This window comes from Coregonus lavaretus (genome assembly GCF_964263955.1).
Source record: "Coregonus lavaretus genome assembly, chromosome: 27".
In the NCBI taxonomy this organism is placed as follows: domain Eukaryota; kingdom Metazoa; phylum Chordata; class Actinopteri; order Salmoniformes; family Salmonidae; genus Coregonus; species Coregonus lavaretus.
This window is the reverse complement of record NC_140014.1, coordinates 24,979,942-25,004,968: the sequence shown is the minus strand read 5'-3', so window position 1 is coordinate 25,004,968 and position 25,027 is coordinate 24,979,942. Positions and strand designations below refer to the sequence as shown.

Genomic DNA, 25,027 nt, shown 5'->3' with positions numbered 1-25,027 from the left:
TCGCATCCGCTACAAGACCATGGTGCTTGCCTTTGGAGCAGTGAGGGGAACGGCACCCCTGTACCTTCAGGCTCTGATCAGTCCCTACACCCAAACGAGGACATTGCGTTCATCCACCTCTGGCCTGCTGGCTCCCCTTCCTCTGCGGAAGCACAGCTCCCCCTCAGCCCAGTCAAAACTGTTCGCTGCTCTGGCACCCCAATGGTGGAACAAGCTCCCTCACGACGCCAGGACAGCGGAGTCACTCACCACCTTCCGGAGACATTTGAAACCCCACCTCTTTAAGGAATACCTGGGATAGGCTAAAGTATTCCTTCTAACCCCCCCCCCCCCCCCCCCCCCCCCAAATTGTAAAGTGGTTATCCCACTGGCTATAGGGTGAACGCACCAATTTGTGAGTCGCTCTGGCTAAGAGCGTCTGCTAAATGACGTTAATGTGCCCTTGAGCAAGGCACTTAACCCTAATTGCTCCTGTAAGTCGCTCTGGTTAAGAGCGTCTGCTAAATGACTAAAATGTAAATGTAAATGTAAAAAATGTTTCTGTTCAGTGCAACATGCCTGGCATACAAAAAGGTCACACTTTATTATCCAGCGCTGGCATGGCCCCTGCAGACAGGAAACGTGCGTCTGAGTGCACTTTACTGGGGCTCGGTGCCAGCAGGTAGCAGCCCAGACTATAGGGGCCTGCCATCCCCCTCCTCTGCTCAAAGCCCCCTTCCTCCCCTCCAAGACCTCAGTCAGCCTCAGCAGCCAGCAGCACACAGCGAAGAAGACTTGTGAAAACATTATGTTGTGTACAAACAGTCCTAGCTGCTAGAATGTGACAGTGTAGCCTTATACACAAGTGTGATTCTGTGTGTGAAATATCTGCAATATCTGTTGTGTTTTGTGAAATCTTGACAAAGCATCCTCACTATAATGTACAGGGACTAAAGCTCAACATGCAAGCAAGTACAGCAACTAAAGACCAATGTGCAGCAAAGCACTTGATATTTTGCATTGCACCTGCAGTCATTTAACATCAACCATAGAGCCATAATGTTGAAAGGCAAAAACTGTCATCAAAATGTAACCCTCCAGAAACAGAAAAAAGGGAAAAAACCCAACCCAGACATAAGAGAAGAAAATGATCTTCATTACCTGTACTATTTCTCTTTCTGTTTTACATATCTTTGTCTTTCCCTGTTATTCTCTCTATCAGCTCACTCCATAGCTTCTCTATCCTATTTTCTCTGTTCTCTCTCTCTACACTGCATGTTTCAGAGTGACAGTAGGTCTACAATACAGTGTGCACATTGGCTACCACAACCGGGCTGTACATGACCCTTTTCCCTCAATAAGAGCTCACAGCTTGACACAGAGACAAATCATCACCGTGAGTTTTGAAAAGTGATTGTGCATTTGAATCCTATTGATTTCCTATCAGCCCCCAACGGCTGCTCCTGCCCACTCCCTCTGTAAGCTAGTGGACTTTACAGCCACATCCCAACAGGAGCCCTCAGAAACTATCAGGCCCACACAGAGAAGCCCCAGAGAGGCACACAAACCTGAACTAACATACAGCAAGAGACCATTCACCTACTGTATCCTGACCAGACACCAATACAGGACATAATTCACCCCCTTCACATCAGCTTCAAATAACAGCAGTGAACCTCCCAGCCACCTGGGCACCTCAGCGATCAATACAGCAAACATGTATTTTACAGTGCCATTTTTTGTCAACGATCTACACAAAAAACTCTAATGTCAAAGTGGAAGAAAACATATAAAAAATATATAAATTATTGGAAAATAAAACACTAATATATCTTGATTAGACAAGTATTCAACCCCCTGAGTCAATACATGTTAGAATCACCTTTGGTGGTGATTACAGCTGTGAGTCTTTCTGGGTAAGTCTCTAAGACAAAAGGGTTGAATACTTATTGACTCAAGACATTTCATTTCATATTTCTAATTGTTAAAAAAAAATGTTTTACCCCTTTTTCGTGATATCCAATTGGTAGTTACAGTCTTGTCCCATCGCTGCAACTCCCCTATGGACTCAGGAGAGGCGAAGGTCGAGAGCCATGCGTCCTCCGAAATACGACCCTGCCGAGCCGCACTGCTTCTTGACACACTGCTCGCTTAACCCGGAAGCCAGCCGCACCAATATGTCGGAGGAAACACCGTCCAGCTGGCTACCAAAGTCAGCTTTCAGGATCCCGGCCCGCCACAAGGAGTCTCTAGAGCGCGATGGGACAAGGAAATCCAGGCCAGCCAAAACCCAGACGACGGGACAATTGTGCGCCGCCTCATGGGTCTCCCGGTCACAGCCGGCTGTGACACAGCCTGGGATTGAACCTGGGTCTGTAGTGACGCCTCAAGCACTGCGATGCAGTGCCTTAGTCCGCTGCGCCACTCGGCCAGCAGCTTTTAATTTTGAATTAATTTATAAACATTTATAAAAACATAATTCCACTTTGAGATTATGGGGTATTGTGTGTAGGCCAGTGACACAACATCTAAATTTAATCCATTTTAAATTCAGGCTGCAACACAACAAAATGTGGAAAAAGTCAAGGGGTGTGAATACTTTCTGGAGGCACTGTATATAACCTACAGTATATACAGTGTATAACCTATATAAACATGCATTTTGACCTGGATACACACTAACACACTCACTCTCTCCTAAAACATGGGTTTTATTACCTACAGTATGCTCAATAAATGATAGTAATGGAATATCTATCATTGAACTCTATAAAAGCAGTGACACTGTTCATAGGTTTTTCAGTTTAAAATCCAGTTAATTGTACACTCCATCAGGTGGAAAATCACATTCTTTATGATTGGGTTGAAGGAGTATTGATTATTGCTTCTCCTGGAGGACAAAAAAATCTCAAGAGCTTGTCAGCCTAAGTGGTTTTGAAAGAACCCAGAGCACACCTGTACATCCTGCCAGGAGTACCTTTAGATTATGTCCTTAAAAACATTATTTAAAAGATCCCCCCACCCCTTTTCCTGAGCCAGCCTACCGCACCTCATCCACGTTCTCAAAGGCGTTGATGATGTCGTAGGGCAGGCAGGAAAGCAGGTCTATGACAAACCAGGTCTTCAGGTAGTTCATCCTGATCAGCTTGGGGTCTGAGATGACCTCCCCACCAGGCCCCACGAAGGTGGTGTGGAAGTTAAGCACGATGTCCACCAGGAAGATGACATCCACCACACTGTCCAGCACCAGCCACACAATGTTGTTCTGCTTGGTCTTGAAGGACACATTATAGGGCACCATGATGGCTGTGTAAAAGGTGAGGACGAGGATGACCCAGTCCCAGGTGGTCTTGAAGGTGCAGTAGTGGAGGATGATGTGGGGGGGAGTCTTAGGAGCCTCCTGCTTGTACTGGGGGAGGATGTCTGAGCCTAGCTGGAGAACCTGAGAACACACACAGAGAGAGAGACTGAGAAAAAGGGACTGACAGTTACAAGGAGGACACTTCCAATTTAAAAGTTGATAGATCCATAAAAAACACACCTCTGTTCACCTCTCATCTCATACAGACAGTATATCAGGAATGGGGCTGCCTGACTCCATAGAGTTGATGTTATGAAAGCGGGTTGGGTGCTCACTGAGAAGAATAACACAAGCTACAATTGTCATCTAATACTCATTATCAGGTGTGCCAATCAAACAGGCCTTGGTCAAGACCAGAACCGCTGTGCAAAATGAGAACTTCAATTAAGCGCACAAAAGCCTTCTCAGAGAAATAGCAGCAAATCTGACATTCTGCATACTCAATATAAGATGTCAGACGATCTTCATAAGGACATGGACCAGAGGGATCACCTGCCTAATCTATTGAATGTTCACCAGATATTACAAACCCACTCAGACATCTTGTTCTTGGTTATGTAAATGAGGAGAAAACTCATCCTTCTTTTCTTTGTCTGAGTTAAGATTTTTTCTTACCTCTGTCTGAGAGTGGCCCATGGGGGTATAAGAGATGCAAAGACCAAATCACAATAATCTTTGCATGAATTAACTTATCATTTGATGGTGATAGATATTGTTCAGTGGTACTTACCAAAGGGCCAAGAGTGAAATTCCAACACTAAGGTTTATATTAAATAATCCACTGCCCTAAAACATCATTAGATGACTCAGGACAGGGGCCAGCCATGTCAGGTCACTTAGCTAGGGTAACGATAAGGTAAAGTGAACATGGCTCGTCCCAACACAAGTAATCTGAGTTTCCAGCAGACAGATCCAGTGAAAGTGCTCACGGCACACTGCCTCTGTCTATCTGCTAGGCATGAAATATTAGTGATACCCAGTACAGCCGCAGCCCACAGGAGCTCCACCTTCCCGCCCGCAGTGCTGGATTAATGCAGGGGCTTACCGGTGCTGAAGCCCCATGGCCCAAGAGGCAGCAAAAAATATAAAAAATCATAAATAAGGAAATATTTACAGTATATATTATATATACAGTATACATTATATATGTAGTATATATTTTATAATTTTTCACTGCAACCGCCAACCACAGGAAGACTCAGGAGCCTGCTCTCAATGAGTGTAGACAGCCTGCTGCTACCTGCTGCCACTCTGCTAATCATCAGATGGGGAGAGAGGAGGTAGGGGGCCCACGTGCCTTGATTGGGTAACTGATTAATATATATTTGTTTATAAACTGCATAATAAATAACTGTGACTGGTCAATTGTGTGAGTCATGGGCTGGGCCCAAGCCCGTAGGGGGCCCAAGAGGCAAAAAAAAAAGCTAAGAAAAACATTACGTAATTGTTTTTAATATTATTATTTGTTATCCAACCACAGAAGCCCGCTCTCAATGTTCAAAATACACCAGAGAACATAATTTAGCCACAGAGGATCAATAGTTTCTTTAAAAAATAACTGTGGATTAAGTTTTATAACAAGCACATACAGGTATCTGCCAAAAGTAAGGAAAGACCAACATAGAGTGTCGTAAAAGTGTGGTCCTGGGCTGGCATGGTTACACTTGGTCTGCGGTTGTGAGGCCTGTTGGACCTGCTACCAAATGCTCTAAAACGACGTTGGAGTTAGCTTAGGGTATATAAATTCTCTGGCAACAGCTCTGTTGGACATTCCTGCAGTCAGCTTGCCAAATGCACGCTCCCTCAAAACCTGAGACATCTGTGGCATTGTGTTGCGTGCCAAAACTGCACATTTTAGAGTGACCTTCTATTGTCCCCAGCACAAGGTGCACCTGTGTAATGATCATGCTGTTTAATCAGCTTCTTGATATGCTACACCTGTTAGGTGGATGGATTATCTTGGCAAAGGAGAAATGCTCACTAACAGGGATGTAAACAAATTTGTGCACAAAATTAGAGAGAAATACGCTTTTTGTGCGTATGGAAAATGTCTGGGATCTTTTATTTCAACTCATGAAACATGGGACCAACACTTTACACTTTGCATTTATATTTTTGTTCAGTATACTTTGTATCCCTTGTTTACTCACGTTTCCTTTATTTTGGCAGTTACCGGTTTGCCTACAGTCGGGAAGGCTGCAGTTTGGGCAGTATGTGTGCCAAATATAGGCTACAGCTTGTTGCGTTGCGGTCATAGACATATAATCCATAAAAGGGTTTCGTAACCTCTTACTCTGGCAATTTAACTGTTAAACTCATGGGTACACTAGCAATGGATGCCAGTTCTGACTTGAATGGGAACTGCTGTCGGTTTGCCTTTTGCAGATTTCAAAATACAATCAAGGAAAAAACATACAGTTTGGAAAGCACACACTTACTGCTGAAAAGAGAAGACTAATCTGTCTGTAGAACCAATAGAAAAAACATTTTCTCAACAACTCCCAATTTGTAGCTAACAGCAACACTGTTTTTCAAAATACACTATATATACAAAAGTATGTGGAAACCCCTTAAACTTAGTGGATTCGGCTATTTCAGCAACACCCGTTGCTGACAGGTGTATAAAATCGAGCACACAGCCATGCAATCTCCATAGACAAACATTGGCAGTAGAATGGCCTTACTGAAGAGCTCAGTGACTTTCAATGTGGCACCATCATAGGATGCCACATTTCCAACAAGTCAGTTTGTTAAATATCTGCCCTGCAAGAGCTGCCCCGGTCAACTGTAAGTGCTGTTATTGTGAAGTGGAAACGTCTAGGAGCAACAACGGCTCAGCCGTGAAGTAGTAGGCCACACAAGCTCACAGAATGGGACCACCAAGTGCTGAAGCGCACTGCGCGTAAAAATCGTCTGTCCTCGGTTGCAACACTTACTACCGAGTTCCAAACTGCCTCTGGAAGTAACGTCAGCACAATAACTGTTCGTTGGGAGCTTCATGAAATGGGTGTCCATGGCCGAGCAGCCGCACACAAGCCTAAGATCACCATGTGCAATGCCAAGCATCGGATGGAGTGGTGTAAAGCTCACCGCCATTGGACTCTGGAGCAGTGGAAATGCATTCTCTGGAATGATGAATCACGCTTCACCATCTGGCAGTCCGATGGACGAATCTGGGTTTGGTGGATGCCAGGAGAATGCTACCTGCCCCATTGCATACTGTAAAGTTTGCTGAAGGAGGAATAATAGTCTGGGGCTCTTTTCATGGTTTGGGCTAGGCCCCTTAGTTCCAGTGAAGTGAAATCTTAATGCTACAGCATACATGACATTGTAGACGATTCTGTGCTTCCAACTTTGTGGCAACAGTTTGGGGAAGGCCCTTTCCTGTTTCAGCATGACAATGCTCCCACGCACAAAGCGAGGTCCATACAGAAATGGTTTGTTGAGATCGGTGTGGATGAACTTGACTGGCCTGCACAGAGCCCTGACCTCAACTGCATCGAGCACCTTTGGGATGAATTGGAACGCCGACTGCGAGCCAGGCCTAATCACCCAACATCAGAGCCCGACCTCACTAATGCTCTTGTGGCTGAATAGAAGCAAGTCAACGCAGCAATGTCCTAACATCTAGTGGAAATCCTTCCCAGAAGAGTGGAGGCTGTTATAGCAGCAAAGGGGGGACCAACTCCATATTAATGCCCATGATTTTGGAATGAGATGTTTGTCGTGTCCACATACTTTGGTCATGTAGTGTATATTGTACTGTATATACAGTTGAAGTCAGAAGTTTACATACACCTTAGCCAAATACATTTAAACTCAGTTTTTCACAATTCCTGACATTTAATCCTAGTAAAAATTCCCTGTCTTAGGTTAGGATCACCACTTTATTTTAAGAATGTGAAATGTCAGAATTATAGTAGAGAAAATTATTTATTTCAGCTTTTATTTCTTACATCACATTCCCAGTGTCACGGTTTCTGCCGAGGCTGCTCCTTCTCCTTGTTCGGGCAGGCTTCGGCGGTCGTCGTCCCCGGAGTACTAGCTGCTACCGTTCGTTGTTTCTGTGTTTGTTTGGTTTGGTCTGTTTTGGTACACCTGTTTCTCATTTTGTCTTGATTATGTGTCCTTTAAGTTCTCGTTGTTTCTGTCTTGTGGTTGTGTGTAGTTGTTCCGTGTCAGCAGGTGTTGCCAGTCTGTTTGTGCTCTATTCTTGTTAGAGAGTCCGCACTGTTGTGCGTGTGTTGTATTTTTTACGCTTAGTGCGTTATTTTTCTTGTGCCTCCGGCTCTGTTTGCAGCCGTTCATTCTGTGGACTTTATTAAAGTATTTTTGGACTTGCATCTGCATCCTGCATTTGATTCCCACACCACACCTACGCCCGTTTTCTGACACCCAGTGGGTCATAAGTTTACATACACTCAATTAGTATTTGGTAGCAATGCCTTTAAATTGTTTAACTTGGGTCAAACATTTCGGGTAGCCTTCCACAAGCTTCCAACAATAAGTTGGGTGAATTTTGGCCCATTCCTCCTGACAGAGCTGGTGTAACTGAGTCAGCTTTGTAGGCCTCCTTGCTCGCACACGTTTTTTCAGTTCTGCCCACAAATGTTCTATAGGATTGAGGTCAGGGCTTTGTGATGGCCACTCCAATACCTTGACTTTGTTGTCCTTAAGCCAATTTGCCACAACTTTGGAAGTATGCTTGGGGTCATTGTCCATTTGGAAGACCCATTTGCGACCAAGCTTTCACTTCCTGACTGATGTCTTGAGATGTTGCTTCAATATATCCACATAATTTTCCTTCCTCATGATGCCATCTATTTTGTGAAGTGCACCAGTCCCTCCTGCAGCAAAGCACCCCCACAGCATGATGCTGCCACCCCCGTGCTTCACGGTTGGGATGGTGTTCTTTGGCTTGCAAGCCAACCCCTTTTTCCTCCAAACATAACGATGGTCATTATGGCCAAACAGTTCTATTTTTGTTTCATGAGACCAGAGGACATTTCTCCAAAAAGTACAATCTTTGTCCCCATGTGCAGTTGCAAACCGTAGTCTGACTTTTTTATGGCCGTTTTGGAGAAGTGGCTTCTTCCTTGCTGAGCGGCCTTTCAGTTTATGTCGATATAGGACTCGTTTTACTGTGGATATAGATACATTTGTACCTGTTTCCTCCAGTATCTTCACAAGGTCCTTTGCTGTTGTTCTGGGATTGATTTGCACTTTTCGCACCAAAGTACGTTCATCTCTAGGAAACAGAACGCGTCTCCTTCCTGAGCGGTATGACAGCTGCGTGGTCCCATGGTGTTTATACTTGCGTACTATTGTTTGTACAGATGAACGTGGTACCTTCAGGCATTTGGAAATTGCTCCCAAGGATGAACCAGACTTGTGGAGGTCTACAATTTCTTTTCTGAAGTCTTGGCTGATTTCTTTTGATTTCCAATTAGCCTATCAGAAGCTTCCAAAGCCTTAACATCATTTTCTGGAATTTTCCAAGCTGTTTAAAGGCACAGTCAACTTAGTGTATGTAAACTTCTGACCCACTGGAATTGCGAGACAATTAATTATAAGTTAAATAATCTGTCTGTAAACAATTGTTGGAAAAATTACTTGTGTCATGCACAAAGTAGATGTCCTAACCAACTTGCCAAAACTATAGTTTGTTAACAATACATTTGTGGAGTGGTTGAAAAACTAGTTTTAATGACTCCAACCTAAGTGTATGTAAACTTCAGACTTCAACTGTATATTGCTTCCTAATATTGTACAATCTGTTTGTCGCTTCATTGGCCTGGGCTATTGTTTGTTTGAATTCAAGACCAGATTGATCTCAGTTTTTCAGTGTCAGAGGAGCCACTCATTGTCACGATCGTTGTATTGAATAGACCAAGGCGCAGCGTGATGAACGAACATGGTTAACTTTATTATCTTTAGAGATAATAGGCACCAATAAACAAAACAAGAAACGACTCGTGAAGTCCACGGTAACAATGACCAACACGGAACAAAAACCCACAAACACAAAGGGAAAACAGACAGTTTAAATATGGCTCCCAATCAGAGACAACCAACGACAGCTGACACTCGTTGCCTCTGATTGGGAGTCACTCTAGCCAACATAGAAATAAACACAACAGAATGAACACACCCTGGCTCAACATATAGAGTCCCAGAGCCAGGGTGTGACAGTACCCCCCCCTAAAGGCGCGGACTGCGACCGCGCCTCAACTTGAACAAAACAGGGGAGGGCTGGGTGGGCATAACTCCTCGGCGGCGGTTCTGGCTCCGGCCTTGCCACCCACCCTCCAATAAACCCCCCATAGCGCCCCTGGTCCAGTCTGGCCCCGCTGGCTGGAGCTGAACTGGACTTAGCAGGAGTGGTTAGCTTCAGCTCCATAGTGGAGCAGTTGACCGGTACCTTACCAGGCACCGGTGACCCAGGCACGGGTTGTGCTGGACTGACGACGCGCACCCCTGGCTTGGTGCGTGGAGGAGGAACGGGCCTTACCAGGCTGACGACGCGCACCCCTGGCTTGGTGCGTGGAGGAGGAACGGGCCTTACCAGGCTGACGACGCGCACCCCTGGCTTGGTGCGTGGAGGAGGAACGGGCCTTACCAGGCTGACGACTCGCACCCCTGGCTTAGTGCGAGTAGCAGGAACAGGCCGGGCCGGGCTGGCGACGCGCACCGTAGGCTTGGTGCGTGGAGCAGCAACGGGCCTTACCAGGCTGACGACGCACACCGTAGGCTTGGTGCGTAGAGCAGGGACAGGCCGGGCTGGGCTGGCGACGCACCCCGTAGGCTTGGTGCGTGGAGCAGGGACAGGCCGGGCTGGGTTGGCGACGCACACCGTAGGGTTGGTGCGTGGAGCAGGGACAGGCCGGACCGGGCTGGCGACGCACACCGTAGGCTTGGTGCGTGGAGCAGGGACAGGCCGGACCGGGCTGGCGACGCACACCGTAGGCTTGGTGCGAGGAGCAGGGACAGGCCGGACTGGGCTGGCGACGCACACCGTAGGATTGGTGCGAGGAGCAGGGACAGGCCGGACTGGGCTGGCGACGCACACCGTAGGCTTGGTGCGTGGAGCAGGGACAGGCCGGACTGGGCTGGCGACGCACACCGTAGGCTTGGTGCGTGGAGCAGGGACAGGCCGGACCGGGCTGGCGACGCACACCGTCCATTTGGTGCGAGGGGCCGTAACAGGCCGGACCGTACTGGGGACACACACCACTGGCTCTACTTTGACCAGTGGCCCCCGTAACCTGGTGGCCTTCTGAATACGCCCCTTTTCTGCCTCCGTCAGCCCCGTCGTCCATGCCGTGTGCCCCCCCCTAAAAATTTTCTGGGGTTGCCTCTCGCCTGTCCGACGTTGACCCGTTTGGCGCCGCTGCTCCTCTCTACGGCGCGCCTCCACCGTCTCTTCCCACGGACGCCGATCCATCCCGGCCTGTATCTCCTTCCAAGTACAGGATCCTTTCCCGTCCAATATCTCCTCCCATGTCCAGGCTGCCTGCTCCTGGACACGCTGCTTGGTCCTTGTATGGTGGGTTTTTCTGTCACGATCGTTGTATTGAATAGACCAAGGCGCAGCGTGATGAACGAACATGGTTAACTTTATTATCTTTAGAGATAATAGACACCAATAAACAAAACAAGAAACGACTCGTGAAGTCCACGGTAACAATGACCAACACGGAACAAAAACCCACAAACACAAAGGGAAAACAGACAGTTTAAATATGGCTCCCAATCAGAGACAACCAACGACAGCTGACACTCGTTGCCTCTGATTGGGAGTCACTCTAGCCAACATAGAAATAAACACAACAGAATGAACACACCCTGGCTCAACATATAGAGTCCCAGAGCCAGGGTGTGACACTCATTCCGGTCATTTGTGTGGTATTAAAAAATATTCAGCTACTGTCTTCTGCCATGTAAATGACGAATTGCATGAAATGCATTTTTAAAAGGCTGATTTATTTGCACCAAAAAAATGTGTGGAAATCCTAAAAATGCCTCTGCTCAACTGTAGCCTATGCCACATGGCAAACATGGCTTTATTATAAAGGGGCTTTTTCTTCAAAAGTAAATGTGCCACGCATTGAATTGCATCTTGGTGCACAGATTTGTTTACAGAAAATGATGTGTGGTGGCCCAGGGCCTATGATTTCTTAATCCGGCCCTGCCTGCCCGGGAAGAGCGCACCTCTTACTGGTTCAACCGACTGTTCCAGGGAACTTGGTGTGTAGGTGTGTGTGAGTTTATGACTTGTGCTCCATGGAAGTTAAAGATGGGATCTTAAGCACAACAAATTTGTAACATATTGTACAAATTGAATTTGTACCATATCATACGTAATACACAATTGGATGACGTAGTACACAAAAAATGGGGACACAGTATGTGACACAGCACTTACCTCTGCCAGACGGGATTGCTTGGGTTGGCTGACCTCATGGCTGCTCATAGGAGTGAGCTGCTGTGATGTGGTGTGGTGGCTGATGTTGCGGTTATTATGTGTCAGAGCCCGGGTCAGCAGTCCAAACTTGGTCCATCCTGCAGACATCAAAAACATTGATACATTTAGCACAGCTTGGTCATATGGAAAGGGTGCATAAATAATGTACACTTCAAAACCACTTGGAGAAAACTAAAAGTGTACGATGTTAACCATACATTTATAAATGACTTCATCTAAAGATGACTTCATCTAGTTGTAATACCAGCAGCTATGGATTGAAAGCCACAGTACTGAGGTTTGCACTAGGCATGCATAGCACAGTTCCAGGTCCTCTGTAGCTCAGTTGGTAGAGCATGGCTTTGGCGCACGTTAGGCTGTCAACCATTTCCAATCACCATCTCCATGTCCATGTTTCAAAAGCCAGTCATGTATAGCTTCTCATTCTTTGGAAGAAGGACACAGCCTATAACATTGTACCCCTCCATATTTCGAACAATGGTTGACTCAGCCAACCACCTGGGGAAAAAAGAGCGACGTCCAGACAGTGCACGGTTGAGACAGAACTGTAGCTAGCTAGCTAGCAAACCTTCTCCAACTTTCTCCTGGACTATCAGCTGGTAACAGTACAGTAAAGTTACAGTGGCTCTAGCATTCTTTTTCGTAGGTAAGAGAACTGTAAAAGTTGGTGAGATCTAAAATATAATGCAATCTGCTAATAATACAAATGTTAAATTATTGCCCATTTTATTAAACGCTATTCAGCTAGTTAAGTATGTTAGCTATTGTAGTATCTGAACAGTTTATAATTTTGGCTGACGTTTGCAAATGGTGTGTTAGATGAAGTTTACTTTGCCTTGCTGAAACATCTGGAAAGCATTACTATAGGGGCCCCCTGAAACAGAGGGGACTTGGATATGTGGAAGCCAGGGATTGGTCTATTCAAAACACCCATATTATGTTACATAGGATAAATACCATGTTTGAACAAAGGACTGGGAGAATAATCATTTTTAGATTGGGTTAGTTGTTCTCCGGATATCTGCAGAAATCTGTAAATTGACGCTGGAACCTTTGATATAATAAACCTTTATAATCAAGTACAGTGTCCGCGGATTTCTTGTCTACACAGCATATCAGCATCGTTGTCTCGACACCACATTAATTGGCGACAAGGATTTTTGGGACGTGTTGCGTCTGTTCAGCGTTTCATCATGGGCTGTGAGCTGACTCCCGCTACAGAGGCCGGCAGATAAGGTGAGCTTTCTCACAACTTTGGGCGCTGGTCAGTTCGTGTGGCTGTGTGTGTGCGTTGAGGGGATGTACCGTTAAAGAACTTGTGTGTGCGCCTTGCTGTTATTTGCTGTGGGATGACAATCCGTTCTAAATTTCTAAATTTGTTTGCATTGAAAACAACGCAAACAGGGGGGAGTGTCTATAGGAATTGATAACACTGGGCACAGGGATATTTGGCTTGAATAAAATTAAAAGAGTGTCCAGGAATAGAATGAAGGAATAAGACAAGGAAATAAGGAAAAAAGTATACTGTTAGGACATCGCTGATCTACGGAAGCCCTCAAATGAGGCGATCATTAAGATGGGCCGCAAATCCTAGGAAAGTCACTAGGTTGACTTTCGGGTCAGTTCTGGGAACTGTGAGATTGTACAATATATATTCAATTGCATGTTACCTCTCGGAATATAGTTGACGAAGTATATGTACGATGTAGCCTCTCATTGAATATCTGCAACTCAAGGTAGTAGAAATTTAGGAAGGAATATAAAGGAAATAGGAGCGACGTAAGCATGCTTTTAAGGACCGTATGAATGAATGCATTCTTTTTATGTGTGTGTGAGGGAATGACAGTGTGTGTGTTTGCACAAAATTAAAGAGGTCTCTGCTGTGTTCCAGCTGTGTGTCGACTCATGCTATGATAAGATTTATGTTAGAGATATATACATATATATGTTTTGGTTGAGAACAGGGGTTTTAGTTTTTTGTAAGGAAATATGTTAATTACGGTTAAAACCTTATGAGTCTCCATTTGAGAGAACGTTTCCAGAATTGTTAAAAATATATGAGCCCCCCGGGAGGACGTTACGGTTAAAACCTTATGAGTCTCCATTTGAGAGAACGTTTTAAACATTGTTAAAAAACTATGAGCCCCCCGGGAGGATGTTATGATTGTATAGAGAGGATTAGTTTTAAACATTGTTAAAAAACTATGAGCCCCCCGGGAGGACGTTATGATTGTATAGAGAGGTTTCGTTTTAAACATTGTTAAAAAAATATATATATATATGAGCCCCCCGGGAGGACGTTATGATTGTATAGAGATGATTTGTAATGGATAAGAAAATAACTATAAATCTGCAGATTAGAATAAGTGAAGATAAGAAACTTCTAAGTAGGATTTGTGTTCTATGTTTTGTGTTGGTTTGTGCATTTTGTTCAGTGTTACTGTTTGTCTGTGTTGGAAAAAACGGAGGGACAGCTGGTCTGTCTGCTGTTTGACTTAGAGAAAAGTTGCTTGCGGGAGCTCCTCTCACCATGAAATCGCACTGGTGAATGAGCTGCGCATGTGTGGGATTTTAGGAATTTAGAGTTGCGCGGAGTGAGTGTGCCATACAGCCTGCACTGAGCTGCTGTGACACGCAGACTTAGAGCTGAAAAAAGAAAGGGGGAGACTTTGAATACACACGGATAAAGTATTCTGTTTGTTAAGTGGCTGTTGCTTAATTATGAAACTATTTGATTGAGATCCATTGAATTTATAAATAAGAGTTATGTTGATGGATTAAAAAATAAAAATAAAATATTTATAATATTCCTGAGTTAAGCTGTTTGCTTATTTCTTAGCGCGAATGTGAACATAGGTATGTCTAAAAGGGTATTGTATGGTTGAAATAACCAAGTGAGTGCATAAAAGACTAAATTCTTGTCTGTTTCTTTTGTTCTTCTGTGATGTGAGAAACGAGGAGGAGGAGACAGAGAGAGAGGAGGTGCTGACCAGTGCGTCACGCGACAGCGTGTGCTTCCCCGGATCCAGTCCAATTAAGGCCAGTACTGTTCTATCCACAAACGTACTTTCCCTTACAGGATATAATAGATACATTGTGTATGCATAGAATATTTCATGTTGTGACCATTTAGCAGGGACTTGGCAACAGACTGATCAATTGATGTAATTGAGAATTGCAATTTTCTTTTTTGTGCATGAGTTGTTTTGATTAGAGTTGTGTTGGAAATCCAGCACTGAGATTATTCTGTAAAATTAAGGTGATTGGGTGCTTATTAAGCAATTGGTTTGTGGGTGCTGTAGTGTTGCTGGATTGCAGGTCTTTCTTTTTTGATTGCTCTGAAGTTGACTAGTTTCCTTTACTTTTCCTGATCGGATGTGGTAAGATTGCCACTAATCAATAACTTGGTAGAATAAAAATAAATAAATAAATAAAAATAAATAAATAAATAAATACATTATAATAATTAATGAATAAAAAAAAAAAAAAAATAAAATATTAATTAAGAAATTACTAATTATAATTTTAAAAAAGGGAGGGAATGAAAAGCTACATAGCTTAAAGTTTTTTGGGTTTACTAATTAATTGGTTTAAAATAATAATAATAATAAAATAATTCACAATAAAGGAATATAAAAGAGTTGTTACAATGGGGAAAAAGGACATCAAAACTATGAAAGTAATTACTCCTGTTGACGTAGTACAAAATAGTAATCCTCTAGTTAATGGTATTGTTATTCTATAATGACAAGGTTTTCTGGAAAATTGAATAAACGTTGGCCTGACATTGAACAACCATGGGCAGTGGAAGGGACTCTTAACCCAGACATCATCAAGATAATGCAAGTGCTTGTGTCGACGTATAAGGCGGATCAAAAGAAGGGGAAAAAAGGGGAACAACATAAAGAAAAGAGACAAAGAGAGCTGGGGGTTCTTAAATTGTTTGAAAATGAGGGACAAAAAACTGATAAAAGATACAAAAGATAACAGAGACAAATGAGAAAATGGCAAAAGAGGCGAAGGTAACAGAAAAACTAATGGCAGAAGTCAATACACCTTTCTCACATACGGATTCAGCAAAAAGGCCCCCACCTTACGAGGAAAAAATTGAGTTTAAGGACGTCTATCCTCAGCTTCCAATGATCATTCAGGAGGGTGATTATTGCATCAGAGATGAAGATGAACGAATAATAGAGAGAGGACAAGCATAAACGACCATAAAGATGAATCCAAACTCCAAAAGTAAGAAAACGTCTGGAAACTAAGGGTAGAGTGAGGTTCAGGAGGATGGAATTTGAAGATGATGATGATGATGATCAGAGTGATTCAGAAGAGATCATGGGTGGATATGACCCTGTGATCATCCAGAGGTTGGCCAGAGCGGAAAGAAGGGGTGATGGAAGTTGGAAGGAGAAGGATACAAGAGATCCGAGCTCTGATGAAAGTCAAGATGAAGACAGCGATGAAGATTTGGAGATTAAAGGTGCTTAATGTTCAAGAGGATTTTATTCTACAATGACTAGCACAGAAGAAATAGAAAGAGATATAGATCGATGCATATCATGCTTGGATAAGGCAAATAATTTAGAAGAAGTAAGAGAATTGGAAAAACAACTCAAGAAGCTGAAGATACAGAAGGAAAAACTGCTGAAAAAAGAATCTCAAAAATTGGAGAGGAAATACATATTGAGGCCAAGAAAAGGGAACACAAGTAAGAAGATGATGCCAGTGATAATTCGAGGACAGAACCTGGAGTATAAGCCTTTGCAGAATACCGATATGTCAGATATACTTGAGAAGCTGCCTACTCTTCAAGATGGAGCATATCCTTGGATTTCTAAGTTGGAAGAAATTACGGTGGGAACACAGTCTGCCATAGGAGACATTTAGAGACTTTTGGCTAATCTCCTTGGGATTCCAGGTATGGAAGACATTTTTCAGAGACCTGGACTTAATCGATATGTGGGGACTGTGGTGAATGATCCTGAGTTGTTAGCTGCAAGTAGAAATCGGCTGTGGAGAGCACTGAAAGATACGTTTCCAACAAATGTGCATCCTGACAACATTCTGATTGACCCACTAGTACAACAAGAAAATCTGAGAGCCTATGTGTCAAGAGTTCATCAAGTGTGGAGAAATATTACCGGAAATGATCCAGATGTGAGTCAAATAGAGCAGTCAATTTTGCGAGCTAAACTGCAGATGGGACTGCCCTCACCAGTAAGGAGCAAACTGGCAGAGGTGGTTGGACTTGGAAGCATGACAAAAAGTGTCTATACAGATCATATAGCCCATCAAGTGGATCTGTACCGGAAAAAGGAACACAACCAGAAAGAACAGGACCAAGAAACTCTCAGAAAACTCAATCAAATACAACTGGTGGAGAACAAGAAGGAGAAGAAACAGGCTTTGGTTATGCAGAATCAGTGTTCACCAAATCAACAATCACTGCCACAGCTTCAACCGAACCAGGTCCAACCGCAATTGTACCAGCCACCACTAGTGGGACCAGTTGTTTCATATCCACAGCCAGTTTCTGGACAGACACAGAATTGGAGAGGAAGAGGACGAGAAGGCTTAGGAAGAGGAAGAGGAGGGAGATTTAAGCCATACTTCCAGCAATCTTCAGAAGTGTGTTATAATTGTGGACAGGTTGGTCACTTTGCCCGTGAGTGTAATGGGCCAGAAGGAAACACCAGAGGGAATTTCAGAGGAAGATACAGGGGCCAGTCAAGATCATCTGGAGGACCGGTGAACCCTTATAGGGGCCCGGAGCAAGGATTCTAGAGATGCCCAGAAGATCCGAAAGGGGGGTGTCAGCTGGTAGCGTCAGGACCGGAAAAAGATCCAACAATTGAAGTGAAAGTAAACAACCGACCATTGGAGGTGATGGCGGATAGCGGAGCTGCTTTCAACTGTGTTCGGCCTGAAGATGCTACACATCTTCCCATGTCCAATCAACTAATTAGGACAATCGGATTTGAGGGAGTGAAACAGCTGATTCCTCTTACAGAACCAATTGAGCTCTGCTATAAAAATCAGAAAACTACAATACCCATACTGGTATCGGAACATACACCTATTGCATTGTTGGGAAGAGATGCATTGTGTAGATTGAACTGTACAATAAAATGTACGCCAGACGGCTGTCTGGTAGAAGTGCCAAAAGAAAAGGTTTACCAATTGTTGATGACGACAGAGATGGATTCTTCTTCAGTATTTTGGATTGGAAATCTCAGTGCAGATTTTTTGAAGCAGGCTAAGATATGGGAGAAATTCATTGTGGCAAACATGCCAGGTGTGAGGCTTCCACAATATCCATTTCATTGTACGCTCAAGTATTTCAAGAATGCTGCCTAATCGTACTCAGAGGAATGGTTGAGTCATCAACCAAAGAAAGTTCAACTCAGCTCATGTTGCATCATTTTAGGACCACAAGGAGCAGCTATGAAGATAAACACAGACGATTATCTGGATAAAGAATTTGAGATTGAGAAGAGTGTGCCACATGTGACCTTGTTGGTTTCTGAAGGCTATGAGCAGAAGCAAATAGGAGAAATGATGACAGAAGCAGAGAAAGCTGTTTTTGTACCGATGAAAGAGAATTTGGCGATTTGGAGGAGTGAAGATCAGCGATTTCTCAAAATCATGATTTTGGCTCAAGGACAAGGACAGCCACAAGCTGTACGGATGACACATGAATCTATTTGCAGTGCGAAGATGGATTCAGACCCTATGAAAGAGGAGATGTTGCAACAACTTCCAGAATGTTATCTACCGATATTGAACTTGTGAAATCAGCCCAACGGGTGACAGTTGAACTTCCACCAGGAGCCAGACCTCCTTGGAAGAATCAGTATCCATTGAAAGATGAAGCAATCCAAGGGATTGAACCACAAATTGAAGGATTTTGTTATCGTGTGGGAGATAAATTGTCTGCTGGCTATGCAGTAGTTAAAGCCCAAGGAACTGGATTTGTTGTTGAAAAGGCTGAAGTAATACCACAGCCTGCGTCTGCACAACTTGCTGAACTTGTGGGGCTAACAGAAGCGTGTTTGTTAGCAGAAGGAAAGCGAGTGACGATATATACTGATTCAGCATATGCACATAGTGTATGTCATTTGTTTGGAGCAGTGTGGAAAGGTTGAGGGTTTAAGAAAACGAATGGTTCTCCAATCCAACATCATGCGCAAATAATGAAACTGTTGCATGCTATGATGAAGCCTAAAGAGATAGTGATAGTTAAGTGTGCAGCTCATAAAACAGATGTGTCAAAAGTCACACAAGGGAACAAAGCTGCTGATGATGCTGCAAAAGCCGTCACAGGAGCGGACAAATTGGGCAAGGTTTTTCTGGTCACTCATGGAGTGGACTTGGAAGAAAAAATTACGCTTAAGGATGTGATTTTGATGCAGGAAGCTGCTTCTACGATCGACAAACAGTTATGGCTAGACCGAGGTGCCGTCAAAGATGCTACTGGTCTTTGGAGAAACCATGAGGGGTTGATAGTAGCGCCTCTAGACCTATTAGGTCTGATGATTCAGGAAGCACTTGGGTTAGCTCATGTTGCAAAGGGGGAGGTTAGGAGAAAGATCACAAAGGAGTATGGTTTTTGGGCACACGATGGCCGGAGGCCTGTCCAACCAAGTGAAAAGACGCTCAATCGGTTGCCAAGTTTTTGTGCAAAGAAGTCATAAGCAGGTGGGGACTTCCTGATCGAAATGGAATGTGATTCATTTTATATATCATTCTTATATTATTTTTGATATTGATGTTTTAATTTTCATGTGTTGTTTTGCAAAAGATACTGGTTGGTGTTTTCTTTTTTTCCAGAAGTATATGGGGATGTGTAGAGTGGGATTCAAATACTCAAACATGGACAATATGAATGGACTGGAGGAAGTGGAACAAGGAAGGTGTGGAAATGTTCAGATTCCATCATCGACGTTACATTGAAAGTCGACACTGCTGAGGAGATGCAGTGTAGTGGACTACATACCAGTGTTTTCAATGATTTATATACATATTTGCATGTGTAATACATAATTTGTGTCATATTCTTTCTGTATAAATTTTTTGAAGAATTATGTTTTCTGTTGTTGGGTACATGTGGGGACCTCAGATGTTTTTTGTTTTTTTCGTGGATGCTTAGGGATATTGGGTCTAGGCAGGGACAGAGAGAATCCACAGGAGGGTCCGATGGGTCGACCAGCCTGAATGTGGACATTTTTGATTGTATTTTGTTTTCTGAGGTTTTCATGTATATTCAATTGCATCATAGCTTAAAATACATTGATAAAGATTTATAAATTGATCTGGAGTACTTAGGTGGTCGGCTGGGGCAGAGGGGCCGTGAGAGAATTTTCCTGTCTTGATTGATTGATGGATATTTGGAATGAAAGCTGCCAGACAGGTTTTTCGCTCTTACACGCCATAACAATTTGTTTACACTCCATAAAAATGTGTTTACACTCCATAAATGTTGTTTTATTGCTAAAGTTACTCAAGAACAAAAATTAATATTTGTCATAATCCTATTCTTTTTGTTTTCGAGACTTAATTAGTCTCGAAGGGGGGAAATATGTAGTATCTGAACAGTTTATAATTTTGGCTGACGTTTGCAAATGGTGTGTTAGAGGAACTTTACTCTGCTTTGCTGAAACATCTGGAAAGCATTACTATAGGGGCCCCCTGAAACAGAGGAGACTTGGATACAGTGGGGAGAACAAATATTTGATACACTGCCGATTTTGCAGGTTTTCCTACTTACAAAGCATGTAGAGGTCTGTAATTCTTATTATAGGTACACTTCAACTGTGAGAGACGGAATCTAAAACAAAAATCCAGAAAATCACATTGTATGATTTTTAAGTAATTAATTTGCATTTTATTGCATGACATAAGTATTTGATACATCAGAAAATCACAGAAACCTTTGTTTGCAATTACAGAGATCATACGTTTCCTGTAGGTCTTGACCAGGTTTGCACACACTGCAGCAGGGATTTTGGCCCACTCCTCCATACAGACCTTCTCCAGACCCTTCAGGTTTCGGGGCAGTCACTGGGCAATACGGACTTTCAGCTCCCTCCAAATATTTTCTATTGGGTTCAGGTCTGGAGACTGGCTAGGCCACTCCAGGACCTTGAGATGCTTCTTACGGAGCCACTCCTTAGTTGCCCTGGCTGTGTGTTTCGGGTCGTTGTCATGCTGGAAGACCCAGCCACGACCCATCTTCAATGCTCTTACTGAGGGAAGGAGGTTGTTGGCCAAGATCTCGCGATACATGGCCCCATCCATCCTCCCCTCAATACGGTGCAGTCGTCCTGTCCCCTTTGCAGAAAAGCATCCCCAAAGAATGATGTTTCCACCTCCATGCTTCATGGTTGGGATGGTGTTCTTGGGGTTGTACTCATCCTTCTTCTTCCTCCAAACACGGCAAGTGGAGTTTAGACCAAAAAGCTCTATTTTTGTCTCATCAGACCACATGACCTTCTCCCATTCCTCCTCTGGATCATCCAGATGGTCATTGGCAAACTTCAGACGGGCCTGGACATGCGCTGGCTTGAGCAGGGGGACCTTGCGTGCGCTGCAGGATTTTAATCCATGACGGCGTAGTGTGTTACTAATGGTTTTCTTTGAGACTGTGGTCCCAGCTCTCTTCAGGTCATTGACCAGGTCCTGCCGTGTAGTTCTGGGCTGATCCCTCACCTTCCTTATGATCATTGATGCCCCACGAGGTGAGATCTTGCATGGAGCCCCAGACCGAGGGTGATTGACCGTCATCTTGAACTTCTTCCATTTTCTAATAATTGCGGCAACAGTTGTTGCCTTCTCAACAAGCTGCTTGCCTATTGTCCTGTAGCCCATCCCAGCCTTGTGCAGGTCTACAATTGTATCCCTGATGTCCTTACACAGCTCTCTGGTCTTGGCCATTGTGGAGAGGTTGGAGTCTGTTTGATTGAGTTTGTGGACAGGTGTCTTTTATACAGGTAACGAGTTCAAACAGGTGCAGTTAATACAGGTAATGAGTGGAGAACAGGGGGGCTTCTTAAAGAAAAACTAACAGGTCTGTGAGAGACAGAATTCTTACTGGTTGGTAGGTGATCAAATACTTATGTCATGCAATAAAATGCAAATTAATTACTTAAAAATCATACAATGTGATTTTCTGGATTTTTGTTTTAGATTCCGTCTCTCACAGTTGAAGTGTACCTATGATAAAAATTACAGACCTCTACATGCTTTGTAAGTAGGAAAACCTGCAAAATCGGCAGTGTATCAAATACTTGTTCTCCCCACTGTATATTATATAGAGTATGGGGAACACAATCAATATAATTAAATATGTGGACCAATAGACAAAGACACTCAAAAAGCACAGCCACATGATGTCATAGCCAAAATAACATACACATAGGCTATACTAATATATTGTATCCCACAAAAATATCTTAAATGAATATGCAACCATTTAAACATCTACAATAGCATGAGAAGCAAAAACGTATTTTACTTACTGGTCTAAAGGTACATATTGTCCTTCCAAAAACATTCTACGCTCACTGGATGAGTCTTCCTCCATTTGTTCGGTGTCACTCTCCCGGTCAATATCTGCAATAATCTCATCCAAATTTGTATACTTCGACTTCGATTTAGCTTTCCCAGTCTTAGTAACCATGTTGTACTTTACAGTTCTCAGAAAAGTTTGTAGAAATGAACAAAAAACTGCGTAACGTTACCTACTATGCGCCCGGTCTGCATTTGTGTAAGGAATGATCACCGTTACGCACAGCTAAAGTATAATGGCTGCTTGTCGGACAAAGGGCATTCGCATACTACAGGAAAGTCCAGGTCATTGGCTATCTAGCTAGCTTTGTTTCAAAACGATAGGTGGACATTGGACCAAGAGACTGTCAATCAAGTGAACACCGGCCATCTCATTGGTGCGTAATGATGTCTGTCCTTCGTGGGCTAATATACGTGTTGTACGTAATGTAGAATGATGAAACAAGTTTGGTTGCCTTCTAGAGACCAGCTGGCTGGTGTGTTTACGGACATATTCAATCTCTCCCTTTCCCAGTCTGCTGTTCCCACATGCTTCAAGATGGCCACCATTGTTCCTGTACCCAAGAAAGCAAAGGTAAATTAACTAAATGACTATCGCCCCGTAGCACTCACCTCTGTCATCCTGAAGTGTTTTGAGAGACTAGTCAAGGATCATATCACCTCTATCTTACCTGTCACCCTAGACCCACTTCAAGTTGCTTACCGCCCCAATAGATCCACAGACGATGCAATCGCCATCACACTGCACACTGCCCTATCCCATCTGGACAAGAGGAATACCTATGTAAGAATGATGTTCATCGACTATAGCTCAGCATTCAACACCATAGTACCCTCCAAGCTCATCATTAAGCTCGAGGCCCTGGGTCTGAACCCCACCCTGTGCAACTGGGTCCTGGACTTCCTGACGGGCCGCCCCCAGGTGATGAAGGTAGGAAACAACATCTCCACTTCGCTGATCCTCAACACTGGGGCCCCGTCCTGTACTCCCTTTTCACCCATGACTGCGTGGCCAAGCAAGCCTCCAACTCAATCATCAAGTTTGCAGACGACAAAACAGTAGTAGGCTTGATTACCAACAATGACGAGACCGCCTACAGGGAGGAGGTGAGGGCTCTGGGTGAGTGGTGCCAGGATAATAACCTCTCACTCAACGTCAACAAAACAAAGGAGATGATTGTGGACTTCAGGAAAAAGCAGAGGGTGCACCCCCCTATCCACATCGACAGGACCGCAGTGGAGAAGGTGGAAAGCTTCAAGTTCCTTGGCCTACACATCACTGACAAACTGAAATGGTCCACCCACGCAGACAGTGTGGTGAAGAAGGCGCAACAGAACCTCTTCAACCTAAGGAGGCTGAAGAAATCTGGCTTGGCACCTACAACCCTCACAAAATTTTACAGATTAACAATTGAGAGCATCCTGTCGGGCTGTATCACTTCCTGGTACGGCAACTGCACCACCCGCAACCGCAGGGCTCTCCAGAGGGTGGTGCAGTCTGCCGAACGCATTACCGGGGGCAAACTACCCGCCCTCCAAGACACCTACAGCACCCAATATCACAGGAAGGCCAAAAAGATCATCAAGGACATCAACCACCCGAGCCACTGCCTGTTCACCCCAATGTCACCCAGAAGGCGAGGTCAGTACAGGTGCATCAAAGCTGGGACCAAGAGAATGAAAAACAGCTTCTATCTCAAGGCCATTAGACTGTTAAATAGCCATCACAAGCACATTAGAGGCTGCTGCTGCCTATTGAAATCACTGGTCACTTTAAGAAATGGAACACTAGTCGCTTTAATCATGTTTATGTATCTTGCACTACTCCTCTCGTATGTACAGTGGTGTGAAAAAGTGTTTGCCCCCTTCCTGATTTCTTATTTGTTTGCATGTTTGTCACACTTAAATGTTTCAGATCATTAAACAAATTTAAATATTAGTCAAAGATAACACAAGTAAACACAAAATGCAGTTTTGAAATGAAGGTTGTTATTATTAAGGGAAAATAAAATCCAAACACACATGGCCCTGTGTGAAAAAGTGATTGCCCCCTACACCCTAATAACTGGTTGGGCCACCCTTAGCAGCAACAACTGCAATCAAGCGTTTGCGATAACTTGCAATGAGTCTTTTACAGCGCTGTGGAGGAATTTTGGCCCACTCATCTTTGCAGAATTGTTGTAATTCAGCCACATTGGAGGGTTTTCGAGCATGAACTGCCTTTTTAAGGTCATGCCACAGCATCTCAATAGGATTCAGGTCAGGACTTTGACTAGGCCACTCCAAAGTCTTCATTTTGTTTTTCTTCAGCCATTCAGAGGTGGACTTGCTGGTGTGTTTTGGATCATTGTCCTGCTGCAGAACCCAAGTTCACTTCAGCTTGAGGTCTCGAACGGATGGCCAGACATTCTCCTTCAGGATTTTTTGGTAGACAGCAGAATTCATGGTTCCATTTATCACAGCAAGTCTTCCAGGTCCTGAAGCAGCAAAACAGGCCCAGACCATCACACTACCACCACCATATTTTACTGTTGGTATGATGTTATTTTTCTGATATGCAGTGTTACTTTTATGCCAGATGTAATGGGACACACACCTTCCAAGTATTTTCCCAAAGGTCTTGGGGATCATCA

General features: G+C 43.9%; 1 protein-coding gene across 1 annotated transcript in view; it reads right to left on the bottom strand.

The window, feature by feature from the left end:
• Positions 1 to 25,027, bottom strand: part of LOC311102645 (voltage-gated delayed rectifier potassium channel KCNH5-like) — a gene marked incomplete at both ends in the record, with an annotated part of 153,578 nt that overhangs the window by 102,185 nt on the left and 26,366 nt on the right. Inside the window, 2 exons of the mRNA XM_084144008.1 lie at positions 3,029 to 3,421; positions 11,766 to 11,902. Of these exons, the coding sequence (XP_084000134.1) occupies positions 3,029 to 3,421; positions 11,766 to 11,902 (530 nt within the window). The remainder of the gene's footprint in view (positions 1 to 3,028; positions 3,422 to 11,765; positions 11,903 to 25,027) is intronic.